The sequence below is a fragment of the Cyprinus carpio genome, chromosome B13, assembly GCF_018340385.1.
Source record: "Cyprinus carpio isolate SPL01 chromosome B13, ASM1834038v1, whole genome shotgun sequence".
Lineage (NCBI taxonomy): Eukaryota > Metazoa > Chordata > Actinopteri > Cypriniformes > Cyprinidae > Cyprinus > Cyprinus carpio.
In genome coordinates, this window is record NC_056609.1 from 15,262,704 (window position 1) to 15,283,168 (window position 20,465).

General features: G+C 41.6%; 1 protein-coding gene across 4 annotated transcripts in view; it reads left to right on the forward strand.

The window, feature by feature from the left end:
* Positions 1 to 20,465, forward strand: part of zswim8 (zinc finger, SWIM-type containing 8) — a 43,710-nt gene that overhangs the window by 15,976 nt on the left and 7,269 nt on the right. For 3 of the 4 annotated variants that reach the window (XR_006156250.1, XM_042736751.1, XM_042736748.1), the window contains exons 6-22: positions 8,747 to 8,828; positions 8,932 to 9,052; positions 9,371 to 9,572; positions 10,140 to 10,315; positions 10,465 to 11,659; positions 12,738 to 12,869; positions 12,962 to 13,141; positions 13,415 to 13,598; positions 13,705 to 13,803; positions 13,942 to 14,066; positions 14,561 to 14,849; positions 14,993 to 15,145; positions 15,415 to 15,637; positions 15,821 to 16,110; positions 19,006 to 19,229; positions 19,355 to 19,846; positions 20,137 to 20,377. Coding sequence is in view for 3 of the 4 variants with exons in the window: in XM_042736751.1 (XP_042592685.1) it covers positions 8,747 to 8,828; positions 8,932 to 9,052; positions 9,371 to 9,572; positions 10,140 to 10,315; positions 10,465 to 11,659; positions 12,738 to 12,869; positions 12,962 to 13,141; positions 13,415 to 13,598; positions 13,705 to 13,803; positions 13,942 to 14,066; positions 14,561 to 14,849; positions 14,993 to 15,145; positions 15,415 to 15,637; positions 15,821 to 16,110; positions 19,006 to 19,229; positions 19,355 to 19,846; positions 20,137 to 20,377 (4,408 nt within the window). In the remaining variant the exon portion in view is untranslated. The remainder of the gene's footprint in view (positions 1 to 8,746; positions 8,829 to 8,931; positions 9,053 to 9,370; positions 9,573 to 10,139; positions 10,316 to 10,464; positions 11,660 to 12,737; positions 12,870 to 12,961; positions 13,142 to 13,414; positions 13,599 to 13,704; positions 13,804 to 13,941; positions 14,067 to 14,560; positions 14,850 to 14,992; positions 15,146 to 15,414; positions 15,638 to 15,820; positions 16,111 to 19,005; positions 19,230 to 19,354; positions 19,847 to 20,136; positions 20,378 to 20,465) is intronic. The other variant, XM_042736749.1, reaches the window with a different exon arrangement.

The following is a 20,465-nucleotide window of genomic DNA, read 5'->3' on the forward strand; positions in this document are numbered from 1 at the left end:
GTCCTTATTATGGTGCGACGGCTCAGATTTCTTATAGTTTGGTTTGTGTCATGGCTTTGGTGTGGTTCTGTAAACACTGAGGCAGATAACAATAACTAATAATATTAAAATTTTAAATGCATGCTGTGTGTAAAATGTTTAGTGTAGGGTTGTCACGATACCATAAACAAATGTTACGATACTATACCAGCTGAAGTATCACGATACCAAGTAGTATCGCCATACCATGCCATATTGTATTAATTCAAAATTCAGATCTACAAAATGAAGCAAAATGTCAGACATACTAAGATATAAATGAAAACAGACCAAATTGTACTCAGAATATTTTTTTTAATGAGAATGAATAACTGGCTCTTTGAAAAACTCAAGAACAGTCATGAAGCAACTAATTAAAATGTGTCATGCATGTACTCCATCTGTACAATAATGAAGTCATGCAAATTGAAACTCTTCTCAGTGTACGAAATATTAAAACCGCATTAAGAATTGAATTTCTTGGATTTCTCAAAGAAGCTGTCGATGGTGGGCTGCGACTTGCTGGGGGCAGGGTTAACTGTGTGGATTTGGGCACTAGTTAGGGCAGCATGGTTCTGATTGACGGCATTCACGGCAGATTGGTTTTCCGTCATCAATAGGTTTTCCAGTCTCATCAGGTAAAAATCCAAAGTAATTCCATATTTCACTACGTGAGTTGCTCTTTTTCAAGAGATTGTCGCGGTCAAACGTGTTTAAATGCATTGTATTCAAAGGAACAGAACATTGCAAATTAAAATGAAATTAACTGAATCAGAAGCTTGTCGAAAAAAAACAAAAACACAATACCATATATGGTATATAAGGCACAAATTCTACACAGGTTTTTTGCGCGCTTAAAGGGCACCGCAGAAAGACGACAGGAAGACAAAAAGACACTATATTGTTTATTTGCAACTCAAGTGTTCGGACGTTTTATCAACTGCCCCACAAGCCACATCAAGTCAAGTCAAGTCAAGTCTATTTGTTTTGTTGTTTCATCACCACAGCACATGTGCCTTGGTGAGTGAAATTCTTGGGAGCGTGCACCAGAAATTGCAGAAACAGTTAACATATAACCATACAGACTTCAACAGGTGAAAATATGCAATATGCACATACATATAGTCAGTACACACAGTGTACTATTGGACATACTTACAGTTAGCACTACACATTTTACGCAATATGTACATACATACAGTTAGCACTACACATTATACACTATACACAGAATGTACACATTCTAGATTATGTAGACATATATACGCATGAAAATATGCTAAGTGTACGTGGGCTGGATACAGAAATGTTATGGATGTGCATTGGATGGAATCCAGTGGTAGCAGGTAGATTATTGTGTTAAATAGTTCGGTGTTGAACTGTCAAAGTTAAAGTGCAGTGTGTGGCATACCATATTGTGGAGTATGCTGTAGGGTGTATTAGTTCAGACTGTTCATAAGTCGGATAGCCTGAGGGAAAAAGCTATCCCTCAGTCGGCTAGTGCGGGATCGGATGCTGCGGAGACGTCTTCCTGAGGGCAGCAGAGAGAGCAGTCTGTGGGAAGGATGGCTGGAGTCACTGATGATCCTCCGGGATTTCCTTATACACCGCCTGGTGTAGATGTCCTGGAGGGAGGGAAGCTCACCTACCAACAATGTGGCTGGCAGTTCGCACGACCCTTTTCAGAGCTTTGCGGTTGCCAGCGGTGCTGTTTCCAAACCAGGCAGTGATGCAGCCCGTCAGGATGCTCTCTATAGTGCAGGTGTAGAACGATCTGAGGATGCTGGGGCTCATTCCAAACTTCCTCAGCCGTCTCAGGAAGAAGAGGCGTTGATGTGCCTTCTTCAGCACTGCATCAGTGTGTGTAGACCAGGTGAGATCCTCACTGATGTTAACACCGAGGAACTTGAAGCTGCTTACCCGCTCCACAGGTGTCTTGTCGATGGTGATGGGTGTGTGTTCTCTGCTCTGTCTCCTGAAATCCACCACCAGCTCCTTGGTCTTGTCGATGTTGAGTGAGAGGTGGTTGTCCTGACACCATTTAGTCAGGGTGCTCACCTCCTCTCTGTAGGCCGTCTCATCGTTGTCGGTGATCAGGCCTATCACCGTTGTGTCATCAGCGAATTTGATGATGACGTTGGAGCTGTGTGTGGCTGTACAGTCATGTGTGTACAGGGAGTACAGGAGCGGGCTGAGGACACAGCCCTGAGGAGCACCAGTGTTGAGGGTCAGCGGGGATGAAGTGTTTTTGCCCATTCTGACCACCTGGCTTCTGCCTGTTAGGAAGTCCAGGATCCAGCTGCACAGAGATCTGTTTAGTCCCAGAGTCTGGAGCTTCGCAACAAGTGTGGCAGGCACTGTGGTGTTAAATGCTGAGCTGTAGTCCACAAACAGCATTCTCACATAGGTGTTCTTATTTTCCAGGTGGGAGAGAGCAGTGTGTAGAGTGAAAGCAATAGCATCGTCTGTAGAACGGTTGCTACGATATGCAAATTGTAGCGGATCCAGTGAGGCAGGCAGCACAGAGCAGATGTAGTCTCTGACGAGTCTCTCAAAACACTTACTGAAGATGGGTGTGAGAGCAACAGGCCTCCAGTCATTCAAGCATGTGATTTTATTTTTCTTTGGTATGGGCACAATGGTGGATTTTTTGAAGCACGAGGGAACCACAGAGAGAGAGAGGGAGAGGTTGAAAATGTCTGTAAAAACACTGGCTAGCTGGAATGCGCATGCTCGGAGCACACGGCCTGGGATGCCATCAGGACCCGCAGCCTTGCAGATATTCATCCGTCGGAAGGATCGGGTTACATACACGACAGAGATGGAGTGTGCACTCTCCACTTCTGCAACAGCTGTGGGAGCGCTCTCTGTGTGGGCGGTGTTGTGAGCCTCGAAACGAGCATAAAAGTTATTAAGCTCGTCCGGTAGAGAGGCGGCAATGTTCACAGTAGCTGGTTTGTTCCCTTTAAAGTCTGTGATTTTATTGATTCCCTGCCACATGCCTCTTGCATCGCTGGTGTTGAATTGTTCTTCAACTTTGTTTTTGTATTGTCTTTTTGCGGCTTTGATGGATTTCCTGAGATCGTAACTGGCTTGTTTGCGATCATCAGCGTTTCCGGATTTAAAAGCGGATGTCCGCGCTGGCAAGGCTGCTCGAACATCGCTATTAATCCACGGTTTTTTGGTTGGGGTAGATGTGGATTGTTTTTGTCGGCACTACATCTTCTACACACTTCCTGATGAAACACGTTACAGTTTCTGAGTACGCCTCTATGTCGTCATCAGACGCTGCCCGGAACATGTCCCAGTCCACGTGATCAAAACAGTCTTGTAGTATAGCGTCTGATTGGTCCGACCAGCACTGAATTGTCCTGAGGGCGGGTGCTTCCCGTTTCAGTTTCTGCCTATAAGCAGGCAGCAGCAGAATGGAAGAGTGATCCGATTTGCCGAAAGGTGAGCGTGGGAGAGATTTGTAGGCGTCCCGGAAAGGAGAGTAGCAGTGGTCCAGTACACGACGATCACCACGCGTGTTGATGGTGATGTGTTGAAAATATTTCGGAGCTATTGTTCTGAAGTTGGCTTTGTTAAAGTCCCCCATAACAATAAACGCTGCATCTGGGTACGCGGTTTCCTGCTCACTTATATTCCCATACAGTTCCTTGAGTGCCTGGTCTGTGTTGGCTTGAGGGGGAATGTAAACAGCGGTGATTATGACCGCTGTGAATTCCCTCGGTAGCCAGAATGGTCGACACAGAAGCATATGAAATTCCAGATCAGGGGAGCAGAAGGATTTTATAGAGTGTAGGTTCCTTTCATCACACCACGAGTTGTTGATAAAGAAACAAACGCCCCCACCTCTGCTTTTCCCTGTGAGCTCTTTCGTTCTGTCCGAGCGGTGCACGGAGAACCCCGTAAGCTCGATGGCTGAGTCTGGAACCACTGCAGACATCCAGGTTTCTGTGAGGCAAATAATGCAGCAGGTCCCTTGTTTCTCGTTGGTATGAGATACGTGCCCGCAGTTCGCAAAGTTTGTTGTCCAGTGACTGAACGTTAGCCAGCAAAATGGATGGGAGAGGAGGTCGGAGGGGACAACGTCTGAGTCTGACGAGGACGCCGGCTCTCTTTCCTCTTTTCCGGCGGCGTTTCCTCGGTCGCGCCCCGCGCAGCCCAGACAAAGGGCTCTGATGCGGTGTCTGTAAACAAAGCGCCGGCGTTCAAGAACTCAAAGTCCGGTTTGCGTTCCGCGACGTAGGAACCGATGTTCAGAAGCGTGTGTCTATCGTAGACAGTTATACAAACAACATCCAACACGTAGAACAACAAAAAAACAAGTAAAACAGACGAAAAACTGCAAAGTTTACTCGGAGCTCGCAACACGGCCGCCATGCTCGGCGCCATCTTGGATACAAGATGTACAAGATGTACAAGATGTACAACAGTACTTACGGTAGAACCGTAATGACGATACTACCGTTTAAAAAATACAGTGGCACCGGCAGTATTTTGAACCCTTAGTATCGCGATACTACCGTAGTACCGGTAAAACGTGCAACCCTAATACAGTGGCGCAAAAACCGGGTATGCAGTGCATAGGGGCGCCACACATAGGGGGAGCCATTTTGCTGAAATCATTGTGAAAAACTTTCTTTAATAAAATGTTATAAATAATCAAAAGCTTAGTTAATAATAATGTATTGAATTTTTATTTTTTTGTTCAACCTTGTATTTATTTATTATAAACTTAAGACGTGGAACGGCTGTATCTAAGCACCAGGCACTTGTCAAACTAGCGCTGAAAAGGTACATGTGCCAAGTGAGCTTCAGTAGAACAACAGTGAACTGCGGTCTGATTAGATGTTGTCATATGTCAGTAAAACAAACGTTCCTGTCCTGTCAGCTGTGTACTGTGGTCACGATGCATGCTCTTCAACTGTACGTGAATATGAGGCGCCACACTAGCATATATCACTTCAAACACACAAGAAACTACGACCATGCATCGTCAGTTAAGTCTTGAAATTACCAAAATGGCGATTAAAGATGCAAAACTGTGCATGCATGTAGTTTATAGCTTTGCCTCACATTTAAGAACGTCTCTCAAATGCATGTAGGCTACTGAAATATCCTGCAGTTCGTGATCACAATAAGGTCCAAGATGATGTGTAATTTTTCATTTGTAATTAATGCAAAAGTAGGCTAAATGTGAGCACAGTGCAGTTGTACTAGAAATTATGCGCTCATTTTTTGTTAATTTGTAAAGTACGAAAATGAAACCATATTTAAATGCATAAAATAATTAATTTTGGTATTTCAAGCTATAGAATTTTGATTTTCTATAGCTTGACAGGTATGACAAAACTGTTGCAATTAATTCATTGTATTAAAACAACTAATAGTATGCTGATCATTGACCGTTTACTTTTTCAAAGTTCATTGATTATATAAAATTCACATCATCCATGAGTAGGCCTATATGCAATAATGGAGAACATGATTTTGGGGGTGTTGAGACCCAGAACCAAGCTGACTGAACAATAAAGCTATAGTGAGCCCTTTAAAAAAAAATTATAATACAATACAAAGATAATACAAAAATTTTCATATTCACTCAGTATTACCTGATCTAATTCACAACGATCTCAATTACATCAAGTACAAATTAACTGTATTCAGTTGTGTTTTAAACACTAAAACAGCAGTCAAACAAATTTGTGAATGGGCGTTTGATTTACATTTGAGAGAAAGTGTGAAGATCATAAACAAATACACACTAGCCACCTTTTGCCCAAAATTGCCATTTTGAATTCAAAGGCCATCTATGTGATTCAAGTAGATCTGATGAGTTGAAAACTTTTGCCACTTCATACTTTAATACCAAACAATGCTGAACTTTGACAAAAAAGTCAAAATATTTTTTAATGCTGTAATAGTAATTTTATAATTTCTAAATATAAATCCATTAGTAAAACGTGTGAAAAGAACTATTAAAGAGTGGAAATGGTAAATTAGACAAATTACTCTGCTGCCATCTAGTGGTCATAGTGGCAGTCATGACATTCATTTTAATAGTATTAGTAAGTGAATCTTGGCAGAAATCTTCCACTTAGCATGGCATATTTTCTATGAATTATCTCTAAGTAAAAAGGAAAAAATTTAAATGTTCTTTAAAGTAAATTATACTTGCGGTGTATTCATTTTATATACAAATGTGCAAAAATATGAATATCTTTGAGGCAAATGAATAATATATGTGTGTGTGTGTGTATACAGACACACACACACACACACACACACACATATATATATTTATTTATTTAATTTTTTCAAATTACATAACTAAAAAGTGAGCAGTATTGCATGTGTTTGTAAATAAGAACAAATAAAAAAATGTGTTCTGTCTGGGGTCCACCATCAGGAGTTAAAGGGGATATTATATGACAAACTTTTCTTTTTTTACTTTTCACTTTTTTCCCCTATGGGGGAAGGGGATTCAAACTTTGTCACTTTTTCCACTCTTGATGAGTTTGCATCATTCCATGCACAAGCTGGGCTTTTGGCCATTGACTTGCAGAAAGTTTTGTGTGGGAGTAAGTGTTAAGGGTTACTATAATACAGGGGGGCACTAACACTGATCTTGCATACCCCTCAGCAAATGTGCAGTTGCGCCCCAGTGTGTGTGTGTATGTATGAATGTAGGTATGTGTATATGTGTGTGTGTGTGTGTGTGTATATAGTAGGGCTGTTCATTTGACGTGTTAATTAGATTAATTACAGTGAAAAATAACATGTTAAAATTAATGCATTTAACACACTTGCCCCGCCCCAGATCTAAGTGGGTCATCTGACATTCCATACAGTTGATTTATGACAAATATGATGCAGGGCAACAAACTTATTGCATGATGAAGCCGAGAGATCGTAGGTAGAATGTCCCTAAAATTCAATATATGGGTCAAAAATACCCGTTCGGGTTTTTGTCTCATATTTACATTACTGTATATAGTTAAGCAATATCACACAAGTGCAAATGTGATAGTGATCTTATACAACAGTTCAATAAATAAGAAGTTAATATTGTGTTATTTTAGACACAGTGTTGTCTGTTTTGCTCAATTTTGCCAACATAAATAAATATAAGGACAAATCAGAACTGTTCATGTCCAAGCAACTCAGCTGCATTTCATTTCTTAATCCACGTTTTGAATGAATTGGGTGAAGCATTAGGCTCGTTGGATTTGAAGCGGCACTGCACAAACCGAACAGTGTATGACATCAAAGTACCGTTAGAGCGATTCAAAAGCATAAGGAGCTGTCTGCTCTCTATAACTCTTGTGGTACTTTGATGTCACACACCGATCGATCTGATGGTGATGATCCGCTTCAAGTTGAACAAGCCTAAAGATTCAATAGACCATTCATAAAGAGAACCATTTACTTCACTCCTGAATGAAACAGCCATAAGAACGAATCAAATGAATGAATAAATGACTCAACGACTTAATGATTAAGACATTTACCACCACCTACTGGCAGTTTTAATTGATTATTTATGATATCATTTCATTAAAGATTTTCATATTTCCAAAGTAAAATTAATAATAATAACTGTTAAAGGCATAGTTCATCCACCCAAAAATGAAAATTTTGTCATTTACTCACCCTCATGGTGCAAAAGAGTATATGTACTAAATTTTATGTTGAATCAAACTAAATATTTCTTGCAGAAGCTACTTTTTGTAATGCGTGTTTGATGCTTTACACAACAATGACTTTCAATTATCTTATGGGTGTAATTAATTTGCGATTAATTAATCACCTCATCATGTAATTAGTAGGGGTGTGACGAGACGCCTCAATGACTAAATATTTAGGAGAAAAAAGTATTTTATTCAACTGAAAAACACAAAATGCAAAAAATGTAGAAGCATTTTGAAATCAACTTGTGCTTTATGAAATTAAACTTCTATTATATATCTACATCATATATCTATTATATGCTGCAGTAAACAACATGTGTATATATATGTATATGTGTTTGTGTGTGTAAGGATTTTAAAATTTAAACATTGAAAAATATTTAAAATTATTTAATGCTAGTATTGCTCTTTACAGCGCAATATTTGACCAAATGGGTAAAAATGATTCTTCAGTTATGGCATGTTAGCTCTAGCATTCTGCCCACTTCAAATCAGACACAGAGATGAAATAGTGCATAAGATCACATTTATTTGAATGAATTATAGCGTGTTTAATTAATTATTTCAAAAACAGGCTATTTTATTATTAAAAATCACGGGGAAGTGTTGACAACAAGTTTATGTGTGTGTGTGTAGCGCAATCTGCGATCTCCCTCTCTCTGTGTGTGTGCAAGTGATGCATGTTGGTTAGTGTGCATCAATTAAAGCAGCGCATTAATATAGAATGGTGATTTTTCTGCATACCTGCCAGCCAATCAGAATCCAGTTAGACCATGGAATAAATATATATAATAAATAATACTCAAATATTAAATAAAAAATATTTATAAAAAATGTTTAAAGTTATAAAACATATTTTTTTGTAAATATGTTTCTATTAGATATGTGATATGTAAATGTTTAATATAGTATATTGATGGAGTCTCAGTTTCTTTTCTTCAGTACCACCATCTCAGAACATTTTTCTTTATGATATGTCTCTAATGATAAATTAATTTCTGGCTTTGTGATTTGCTGTTTTGTATCTGCAGATATTGCCGACAGCTCAGCGTCTTTTAGATGAGCTTCTGTCCTCCCAGTCTACCGCTATTAACACCGTGTGTGGAGCCCCGGGTATGGACTGACCTACAAACCACAGTTAATGAATTTCTAAATTTCTCGTTCTCTGTAAACCTTGTAAATCTTCATTTTTCTTTTCTAACAATTGGTTCAATAGATCCTACTGCTGGCCCTTCAGCCTCTGACCAGAGCACCTGGTATCTAGATGAGTCCACCCTCAGTGACAACATAAAGAAGACCTTGCACAAGTTCTGTGGCCCATCACCTGTTGTGTTTAGGTAAAAACAGCCGGTCTGGTTCTGCCTATATTGTTTTGAAGAAGAGTTTCCCAAACAGGCATACCTTCCCTGTTGGGTGCTTTTTCACAGACTTTGCTTTGCTAAACATATAAAACAAATTTTCACTTGAAAAATTGAAAGCAACCTCAAATTTGTAATGGCTGGACACATTTGGTTACTTTTTTCTTTAAAGAGAGAAAACGGCATAAGTTGTTTTTTTTTGTTTTTTTTGCATTTGTGTGGATGAAGATGAACAACAAACAGATGGATGAGCAACAGACAGAACTAACTGTTGTTTTTGTCACTTGTTGTTCTCAGTGATGTGAACTCCATGTACCTGTCATCCACTGAGCCTCCAGCAGCTGCTGAATGGGCTTGTTTGCTGAGGCCCCTGCGAGGTAGAGAGCCAGAGGGCATCTGGAACCTTCTGTCCATTGTCAGAGAGATGTTTAAGAGGAGAGACAGCAACGCTGCGCCTCTGTTAGAAATCCTCACCGAACAGTGTCTCACCCATGAACAGGTACAAACCTGACTTGGCCACACTTCACACACCAGGGTGACAGATTCATGTGTAAAAAAATTGCATCATCCTGATGCAAACACCTACCACATTTGTGCCTGCATTTAAACCATAGCAAATTCATAGGAATATCTACAGCCAAACATTTGTAAACACCTTAAGGGGCAGATTTTCTATCAGCTTGCGTCAGTGCAAACCCTCATTTGGGGTTAAAAACCACAGTGGGAAATTAGCGCTGAAAAGGTGTGGACACAGTTATTTTTGCGACTCATCTTATTGAATATGCATTTGTAGTGGTTTCCATTATGTCATTATGGCAATGAGATGTTGCATCTCTGTTCTTTAATGTGGAATTGCGCTCTAACACTAATCTGGCCCTAAATATTAATTTCTTAATTTTTTATTGCATATAGGTTTATTTTGGGGAAATTAGATAATATCCTAAAACTTTTATTAAATATATTCTAGACTTTGTTTTTGACTGTGTCTGATTAATATTTGTTTGGAGATGCATTTTAATCTGACTTCTGTTCTATAAGTCTACTGCTCTCTCTGTATTTCCTCCAGATCATTGGCTGGTGGTATAGTGTGAGGACATCCGCCTCTCACAGCAGTGCTAGTGGGCACACAGGTCGCAGTAATGGCCAGACAGAGGTTGCAGCACATGCGTGTGCCAGCATGTGTGATGAAATGGTTGTCTTGTGGAGACTGGCAGTACTAGACCCTACCATGAGTCCCCAGAGGTGAGCAGATTGGTAGAGTTGGTTAGGCTCTAAAGAACTTGATTCATATTTGTAGTGACTTTGATCTGTAATACTTAAGGATTTGTGGCTGTGTTTGTCAACACTTAGGTAAAGTAATGTTCTTCGCTTGTCTCTTTGTGACTCTTCAGGCGTTTGGAACTTGCTGCCCAGCTAAAACAGTGGCATCTGAAGGTAATAGAGATTGTGAAACGGGGGCAGCACCGCAAGTCTCTTGACAAACTCTTCCAGGGCTTCAAACCAGCTGTGGAGTGCTGCTACTTCAACTGGGAAGTGGCCTACCCTTTACCTGGCATCACCTATTGCAGTGCAGATAAGAAAAATGGCTCATTTTGTTGGGCCAGGATGGTGCAGCAGCAGAGGGGTGCTAAAGCTGGGACCAGTGGGGAACCAGGAGAAGGAGCTCGCGGTGGAACGTCAGAAGGTACTTCCTCTGAGCACAAGTCACGGAGCAACTCCCATCTTCCCCAGCAGGAGGTGGCTGTCCGCCCTAAGGAGACCGTTGTGGGCAAGAGGAAAGGAGTGTCAGGCGTGAACAGTGGAGGCGTGCTGGTTTGTCTGAGTGGAAGGGTCTCTCTCTCACTTCAGGAGGGAGGTAAAGGCATGTATAAAGCTAGTAGCTCCTCCCCATCAGCTGGTAGTAAGGCCAAGCTTACACAGAGCAACAAGGGTTCATGTGGAAGTTCGACTGGCGTCAGCGGGAAGCACCCCAGCACTAAACGGCGAACTAGCAGTGAGGACAGCTCTCTAGAGCCTGACATGGCAGAGCTGAGTCTGGATGATGGCTCCAGCCTGGCTCTTGGAGCGGAGGCCTCGAACACCTTTGATTTCCTCCCTCCTCCGCCGGAGATGTTGCCCTCACCCAGCCCTCTTCTCCGAGAGCCACTCAAATACAGTGGTACTGCTTCAAAAGAGCGTGCTTTTGAGACAAAACGTGTGCTGCCCTCTGCTGCTGATGCCCATGCCTGCTCCATTGCAGCTCCAGTAGTGGTAGCTATGGAGAAAGAGGTGGAAGTGGAGGCAGATCTGGATGAGAACGGAGGAGACGAAGACCCCGTAGATGATACTCGGCCCTCTGCATCGCTCCCCAGCAAGGCTCAGCGAGGACGCAGAGAGGGAGATGGGAGCGGGGCTTCAGGGGCCTCAGGACCTCAGGCAGCTGAGGCAGCAGGAGCAGATGCTGTGGGTGAAGATGACTATCAAGCTTATTACCTTAGTGCTGCATCAGAAGAGGGAGCTGATAGAGGGGTTGCAGACGGCAACCATGAGGAAGAGCCAGACATCTTTACTGGGATTAAACCTCTGGAGCAGGAGGGCAGGATGGAGGTGAATTTTTTTTTTTTTTCTCAAACACATAATGTGCTGAATTGATTTATTTATCTGATATGTATTTGACCCTCTAACTCTAGCACTCTCTATTCGAATTCTGTTATTAAAAGAAAGAAAAAAAAAAGAAAAAAAAATATATATATATATATTAACGCTAGCTGTTCTAATCATTTTGTATTTTATCTGTTTTCTTTTTTTATTTATTATACAATTAACAAAAGCAAAAAAGGCTTTTTAACACCAACTTGCTCTATTCTTTTTCTGTTCTATCTGTTTTCTTTTTATTATATATATAAAAGGAAAACCTTGCTACGTATACTGCGTTAGGTTAACTGAGACTTGTTATAGCACTTGTATATCATTGCTCTTTTGTTGATTTTGATTGCTTCCATTGTCCTCATTTGTAAGTCGCTTTGGATAAAAGCGTCTCCTTAATGAATAAATGTAAATGTAAAAGTAGGGTCCAAAATTAAAGGGTTAGTTCACCCCAAAATGAAAATTCTCTCAGTAATTACTAACCTTCATGTCGTTCCAAACCCGTAAGACCTTGCACGCATGAATGTTATCAGCGTTTTTTACGCTTGGGGGAAAGTGTGTGTATGCATTGTGAAACTCTCCAAAATGGCAGAAAACAGTAAATTGGTGGAATAGAATGTGACCAGTTATCTTCTAAATAACTTTGTCAAAGTGAAAAATCTATCAAGTTTATCTGGAATGCATAAATAAAATGTTTTATTTTTTTATTTAAAACGAGTATTTTTTTATTTTATTTTTTTTGCTTTGCTCCATTTGGTGACACAGGTGGTCTATTGTTTGCGTTAATTCAGCAAATTGTTTGAATAAATAAATGTTTTCGTAAAAGGATGAGATGTAGTGACTCAATTTGAGGATGGTTGTTTTATAATTTAGATATTTATGGCTTAAATTCAGCATAAGTAGAATACATAAAATTGTTGTAAAATACATAAAATAATGGCTGGTGTTGCAAAACTTTAACTTTTTTTCTTCTTCTTTTATTTCAATTTAATTGCACTGAATTGTAAAAGATTTTCAATGGTATAATGATGTGTTGCAGATACTGTTTGCCTGTGTGGAGGCTCTCTATGCTCATGGCTATAGTAATGAAGCATGCCGATTGGCTGTTGAACTTGCTCGAGATCTGCTGGCTAACCCGCCCGACCTGAAGGTGGAGCAGCCGCAGACAAAGGTACCAAAACAGACTTTTTCAGTGTTTTCCCAGAGGTTTTACCTGTGACATCCTGCTGGTGCTCACCTTTGACCTCTCCCTGTCTTGTTTAGGGTAAAAAGAGTAAGGTGTCAACCAGTAAACAGACACAGGTGGCCACTAACACCTTGTCTAAAGTAGCCTTCCTGCTGACTGTGTTGAGTGAGAGGCTTGAGCTCCATAACCTGGCATTCAACACTGGCATGTTCTCCCTGGAGCTGCAGAGACCACCAGCTTCTACTAAAGCTCTGGAGGTAAAGCAGCAATTACATTCATCCTATAAACCTAGTGATCTGCTAGTACGACAATTTAGTTTCTTGTTGGGGATGTGACTGGTTTGACTGCTATAGGAAGTCTGTAACATAATATCATTAACATTAGTAAATGGGACACAAATTGGAGAGAGTTTAGCCAGATTTTCACTTTGAAACTGACGACAAACTAAAAATGCATTGTAATGTTTTGATTCCTTGTTTTAAATGTGTCCAGTGAAGCTTTAAATCTGAGCTACTGTGCTCTTGTGTTAGGTGAAGCTGGCATATCAGGAGTCAGAGGTGGTGGCTCTGCTGAAGAAGATTCCTCTGGGTCTTGTTGAAATGACTTCCATAAGGGACCGAGCAGAGCAGCTCCGTGATGGAAACTTCTGTGACTATCGACCGGTTTTGCCCCTCATGCTGGCAAGCTTCATATTTGACGTTCTGTGCACCCCTGGTAAGTCCCACATCTACCTTTTCCAATCATTTAAAAAAAGCTTTTTAAAAATCCCCATGCTCATTTTTCATAATTTTTTTTGTGTGTTTTTACTTGCCTGTTGCAGTGGTCTCTCCCACGGGCTCTCGGCCTCCTAGCCGGAACCGGAACAATGAAATGCCTGGTGATGAGGAGCTGGGATTCGAGGCAGCTGTAGCAGCTCTTGGTAAGAATCAGTTTATGTAAAAAAAAAAACACAACCAACCTGCACTGATGTGTTTTGTTTAGTATATTCTCTTTCTTTCTGTGTTTCGATTGTCCCTCATTTTCTCTTCTTTCTCTCTCTCTCTGTTTTTTTTTGAAGGTATGAAGACAACAGTCAGTGAGGCAGAGCATCCTCTGCTATGTGAAGGCACACGGAGAGAGAAAGGAGACCTGGCTCTAGCACTGATGATCACTTATAAAGATGACCAAAGCAAGCTTAAAAAGGCAAGGGTTTGAAGTTATTCATGTAATATACATAAGCTAAAATTACAGTCTTCTGAAGCACAGTGATGGCATAGTTTGAGGAAATTAATTGAATGTAAACTACCATTCAAAAGGTTGAGGATGATACGATTTTTAAAAATGTTAGTAGATCAGCAATACTGTGAAATATGATTTCAAATTAAAATAACATTTTTATATTGGAATATACTTTAAAATATATTTATTCCTGTGATGGCAAAGATTAATTTTCATCTGCTGTTACTCACTCTAGTCTTCAGTGTCAGAAATCTTTCTAATATGCTGACTTGTTCCTGAAGATGAGATAAAATGACTGAAAAAAAAAAAAAATTTTTTAACTTTTGTGTGCATGATTTCTTCGTTATCTACCACTTTAAGACCATCCATACTTATGCTGAGAGTCTTAGCCATGGTATCATTTTTAAGATGCAGTGCATGCCTTAAACCTATTAATGTTTGATATTATCCTTTTGTAGATTCTGGACAAGCTCCTGGATCGTGAGAGCCAGACCCACAAGCCTCAAACTCTGAGCTCATTTTACTCGAGCAAACCAGCCACCAGCAGCCAAAAGAGCCCATCTAAACATGCCACCCATGGTGCTAGCGGAGCCACGGGAGGAGTGTCAAAGCACAGCACTTCAGCAACATCAGCTGCTGTGCAGGGCGTGACTGGAGGGGGAGCGCCGGGACAGCAGGGCAGTTTGGTGGGTGGTGGAGTTCAGAGCACAGTGACAGGAGAGGGCATCGCTGACAACAGAGATCAAGGTGAACAACATCCACCAATATCACGAGTAGACACTTAAATGTCAGAGGGAAATTCACTGCTGAAATGTTATTGTCTTGGGTCCTTTTGTAGTTTGCAGTGACCCAGTTTAATTTTATCTCTCTCATACTTCTTGATTTGGCAGAGGGTGCACAGTCAACATCCTGTGAGCAGCAGAGCGAAGCTGCGCCCTTCAAGCCCGAAGGCACTGTGCCCAGTCGTCTGGCACTGGGGGGCCGTGGGGCATACGGCACACGCTGCTGGGGATCACCTGTACGGCAGAAAAAGAAACACACTGGTGAGAGACAGTAGGTTTGTTACTTAGACAGAAGAGAACATTTGATGCAACACCTGTGTTCTTTAATTTTGTCACAAAATCACTGCAAAAATTCATACAAATTCACTTATCCGCTAGCCTTTTTTAAAATAACTTTATGATGCTTCCAAATATGATATTTTAGTATTTCATGTATATTACTAATTTATTTACTTTATTATTTTTAACTGTGCATAAAGAGATTTTTGAGAGTCTGAGAAGGTCATGTTTCTTCTGACGTGTTTTCTCAGGCATGGCAAGCATTGACAGCAGCGCTCCAGAGACCACCTCAGACAGCTCTCCTACCCTCAGTCGACGTCCCCTTCGAGGTGGTTGGACAGCTGCTTCCTGGGGGAGAGGCCAGGACAGTGACAGCATTAGCAGCTCTTCCTCCGATTCACTTGGCTCATCGTCATCCAGCGGCTCACGGAGAGCTGGAGGAGGAGCCAGAGCCAAGAGTACTGACACCAGCAGGTGAGACAAGCCTGTGCCCTTTTTACCCTCTTTGCCCCTTTTGAGGATTTGGGCTCATTTTTTGAGAGCTTGTTCATTAGTATCTCTCTTTGAGCCCTCAGCAAACAATTAAATCTCTAATTCAGTAGATTCTCTGATCCTCTATGTCTATAGTTTGTCATACATTACCTCTTTCCCTCTTAGGTATAAAGGCCGCCGACCTGAATGCCACGCTCCACATGTACCCAACCAGCCATCCGAGGCAGCTGCCCATTTTTACTTTGAGCTGGCCAAGACTGTGCTGATTAAAGCTGGTGGAAACAGCTCCACCTCCATTTTCACTCAACCCTCTGCCAGCGGAGGCCATCAAGGGCCCCACCGCAACCTGCATCTGTGTGCCTTTGAAATTGGCCTGTATGCCCTCGGCCTGCATAATTTTGTCTCTCCAAACTGGCTGTCAAGGACGTATTCCTCACATGTATCCTGGATTACAGGTGAGAGATAACTGCGTAATCTGCAGGGATCACAAACTTCAATATGATTTATGACTATCCCCTTGAAATGCAAATGTAATCTTTAAAATTCATAAACCTGGCTTCAGAGCATCAAATCAGAATGAAAGCGTACTACAGTATAGAAAGAGTACTATAAGTATAGATATACTATATATATCAGTATATTAAAAATGGATGGATAGATAGATAGATAGATAGATAGATAGATAGATAGATAGATCCAGAAAAAAACTCATTATATAAAGGTTAGAAATTGATTTGCATTTCAGTGAGTGAAATACGTATTTGATCCCCTACCAACCAGCAAGAATTCTGGATCCCACAGATTGGTTATGTGCCCATGTGGAACACAGATTAGTCCTGTCACTTTAAGTATTACTCCTAATGTCAGCTCGTTAGGTGTATAAGACACCTGTCCACACAATCTGTATCTGCCATTCTAACCTATCCCACCACCATAGGCAAGATCAAAGAGATGTCAAAGGATGTCAGAGACAAGATTGTAGATCTGCACAATACTTGAATGGGCTACAAGAAAATCAGCAAGAAGCTTGGTGAGAAGGAGACAACTGTGATTATTCAGAAATGGAAGAAATACAAAATAACCATCAAGATCTCGCCTCATGGGGTAAGGATGATCATGAGAAAGGTGAGGGATCAGCCCAGAACTACAAAGGAGGAGCTTGTTAATGATTTTAAGGCAGTTGGGACCGCAGTCACCAAGCAAAACATTGGTAACACACTACACCGCAATGAACTGAAATCCTGCAGCACTCGCACAGTCCCCCTACTCAAGAAGACACATGCACAGGCCCATTTAAACTTTGACAAAGAACACCAAAATGATTCGGAGAAGGCTTGGGAGGTAGTTCTGTGGTCAGATGAGACCAAAATAGAGCTATTTGGCATTAACTTGACTCACCGTGTTTGGAGGGAGAGAAATGCTGACTATGATCCCAAGAACACCATCCCTACAGTCAAGCACTGAGGTGGAAAGATTATGCTTTGGGGCTGTTTTTCTGCTAAGGGTACAGGACGACTTCACTGCGTTGAAGGGCAAATGGACGGGCCATGTGCTGTAAAATCTTGGACGAGAACCTCCTTCCCTCAGCCAGAACACTGAAGATGGGTCATGGATGGGTCTTCCAGCATGACAGTGACCCGAAACATACCACCAAGGCAACAAAGGAGTGGCTCAAGAAGAAGCACATTAAAGGTATCCCGGAGTAATTCATTTACTCAAACAGTACACTGACTGAACCGAGCCAGATAACGAACGAAACATTGACTCGTTCTCGAGTCAAGAACCGGTTGCATCGGTTTTCGGATCACCGGTAGTGATGGGAAGTTCTGTTCTTCTCCGCGAACCGGTTCTTTCGGACAGTTTGATTCAATAAACCCAGTTGCCAAAAACGGTTCACCATTTCTTTTGCGCTCGACGTAATGACTTCATTGGCGATGATTGCCCTTGATTCAAGCCTTCGGTTTACCCGCGCTCATAACATTAGCACAGAATCGGTTCAGAATCAATCATCAAAAGAACCAGTTCGGTTCAGACGCGCTGTGTGTCAGTCTGAATCTCGCATGCGCAGTATCATCAGCTCCTCGGTTCTCGAACCGGACACGTCCGACAGAAACGGTTCTTGACTCGAGAACGAGTCAATGTTTCGTTCGTTATCTGGCTCGGTTCAGTCAGTGTACTGTTTGAGTAAATGAATTACTCCGGGATATTGGTTTATTTGAAATCAGAGGGAGTGTCAGCCATGTTAAAAAAGTTAACAGCTTAAGTCATTTGTGGATTAATGCTTATTGTTGACGCGAACCGTTTCAAACGATTCAGTTCGATTTGGTGAACTGGTTCAAGAAGATCCGGTTACATCGAGTGATTCGTTCGCGAACCAGAAATCAATACACTGCAGTGTTGTGAACGCGCTCATAACAGTCCCGGGAGAGAAGTCAGTGCTGAATAAAGTCGTAGTTTTTGATATTTTTGGACCAAAATGTATTTTCAATGCTTCAAAAAATTCTAACGGACCCTCTGATGTCACATGGACTACTTTGAAGATGTTTTTGTTACCTTTCTGGACGTGGACAGTATACCGTACATACATTCTCAATGGAGGAACAGAAAGCTCTCGGACTAAATCTAAAATATCTTATACTGTGTTCCGAAGATGAACGGAGGTCTCACGGGTTTGGAACGACATGAGGGTGAGTCATTAATGACATAATTTTGATTTTTGGGTGAACTATCCCTTTAAGGTCACGGAGTGGCCGAGCCAGTCTCCAGACCTCAATCCTATAGAAAGTCTTTGGAGGGAGCTGGAACTTCAACAGCCAGGAAACTTTAAGGATTTAGAGAGGATCTGTAAAGAGGAGTGGATCAAAATCTCTCCTCCGATGTGTGCAGACCTGGTGACCAACTACAAAAAAACATCTTACCTCTGAGCTTGCCAACAAGGGTTTCTTCACCAAGTACTAAGTCATGTTTTGCTTGGGGATCAAATACTTATTTCACCCACAGAAATGCTAATCAATTTCTAACCTTTATATAATGTGTGTTTTCTGGATTTTTTATTTGGTATTCTGTCTCATATAGATTTTTTTTTTTTTTATTCCAAAAATCATTAGGATATTAAGGGTCACATATATGTTGGATAGATGTATATGTATATATGAGTGTGTATATATAATTTATAAAGTGAGAGAGAGAGAGATGGATAGATATGGGTCGAAATAGATTTAGATGGACGGATATATATGGATCGGTGGATACATATTGGTTAAAAGATATAGATGGATAGATAAGATGGATAATGCAGTTTATACAGTATGCTTTGTTTGGTTTTAAATTTTTATGTCTTGTTTTCACAGGCCAGGCCATGGAGATTGGGAGCGCTGCCCTCAACATCCTGGTGGAATGCTGGGATGGGCACCTCACACCTCCGGAGGTGGCGTCACTTGCAGACCGCGCATCGCGAGCACGGGATCCCAATATGGTGCGTGCTGCAGCAGAGCTGGCCTTGAGCTGCTTGCCTCATGCTCACGCCCTCAATCCCAATGAGATTCAGAGAGCCCTGGTGCAGTGCAAAGAGCAGGTATTTTCCAGCACAGCCTACTTTCATTGTACATCATTTTTATTTACACATTTTTACTCTAATTATATCATAATCATCTGCTTGTTTCCTTTAAAGAACACTTTTCTGTCTTATTCTCTTTTCAGGATAATGTGATGCTGGAGAAAGCTTGCATGGCAGTTGAGGAGGCTGCAAAGGGAGGCGGTGTTTACCCTGAGGTCTTGTTTGAGGTGGCTCACCAGTGGTATTGGCTGTACGAGCAAACAGTGGGTGGAGGCTCTGGGGCCCAGCGAGAGGGGTCTGGCCGCTGTGGGGCCAATGGTGGAGCAGGAAGAACGCCACCCGAGGGAATCTGTGGTATCCTGGATAACACGGGTGTCTTGGAGTCTTCAGGTGTCGCAGCTGTAACTACAACCGTGACTGCTGCCGCTGTAGTTCCTGTCATTTCTGTCGGCTCCACCATCTACCAGTCACACGCGCTGCCGGGCTCAGCCATAGCACACACGCAAGGCCTGCATCCCTACACCACCATCCAAACCCATCTGCCCACTGTCTGCACCCCGCAGTATTTGGGTCACCCCCTTCAGCACGTTCCACGTCCTGCTGTCTTCCCCGTGTCTGGGGCGGCCTACCCACAAGTATGAGCTCTCTTTCTTTCTTTGTGATATGATTTATGGCTTTCAGTCATCTGTGCTTAGCATTTTTATTTTTTAGTCTGTAATATTATTTGTCTGCATTTAACTGAAGGTGATAAATACTAAATTTAATCACTAATGCAGACTCTTACTTGGCATTCAGTGATGCGTAGTGCCAGATTCCTGGCAGAATATAAATGGAAAGACAGTTTGTTTATACGTGTATGATGATCTTTACAACTGTTCCCTTGGATTAACTTAATTTTGTGGCTTTTTAATTTTTTCAACGGCAGGTATATGACGTGAGGAAGACGTATCATCCTGGTTTTAAGAGCGTCTGTTTGTCTTCTCAGGGAATGCACCCTGCTTTTATTGGTGCTCAGTACCCATTCTCTGTGGCTACTGGCCCTCATCCTCCTATGGCAGCTACTGCTGTCACTTTCCCTGGAGTCTCAGTGCCGTCCATGACTCAGATCGCTGTCCACCCGTACCATACTGCAGAGGCAGCCCTGCCTCTTAGCACTACTGTGGCAGGTAAGAACGACAAGATAGATTTAATTCCATCTTAACAGGAAGACAAATTTTTGGGCATATCAAATGTTAATTAGTTGAATGCTGAATA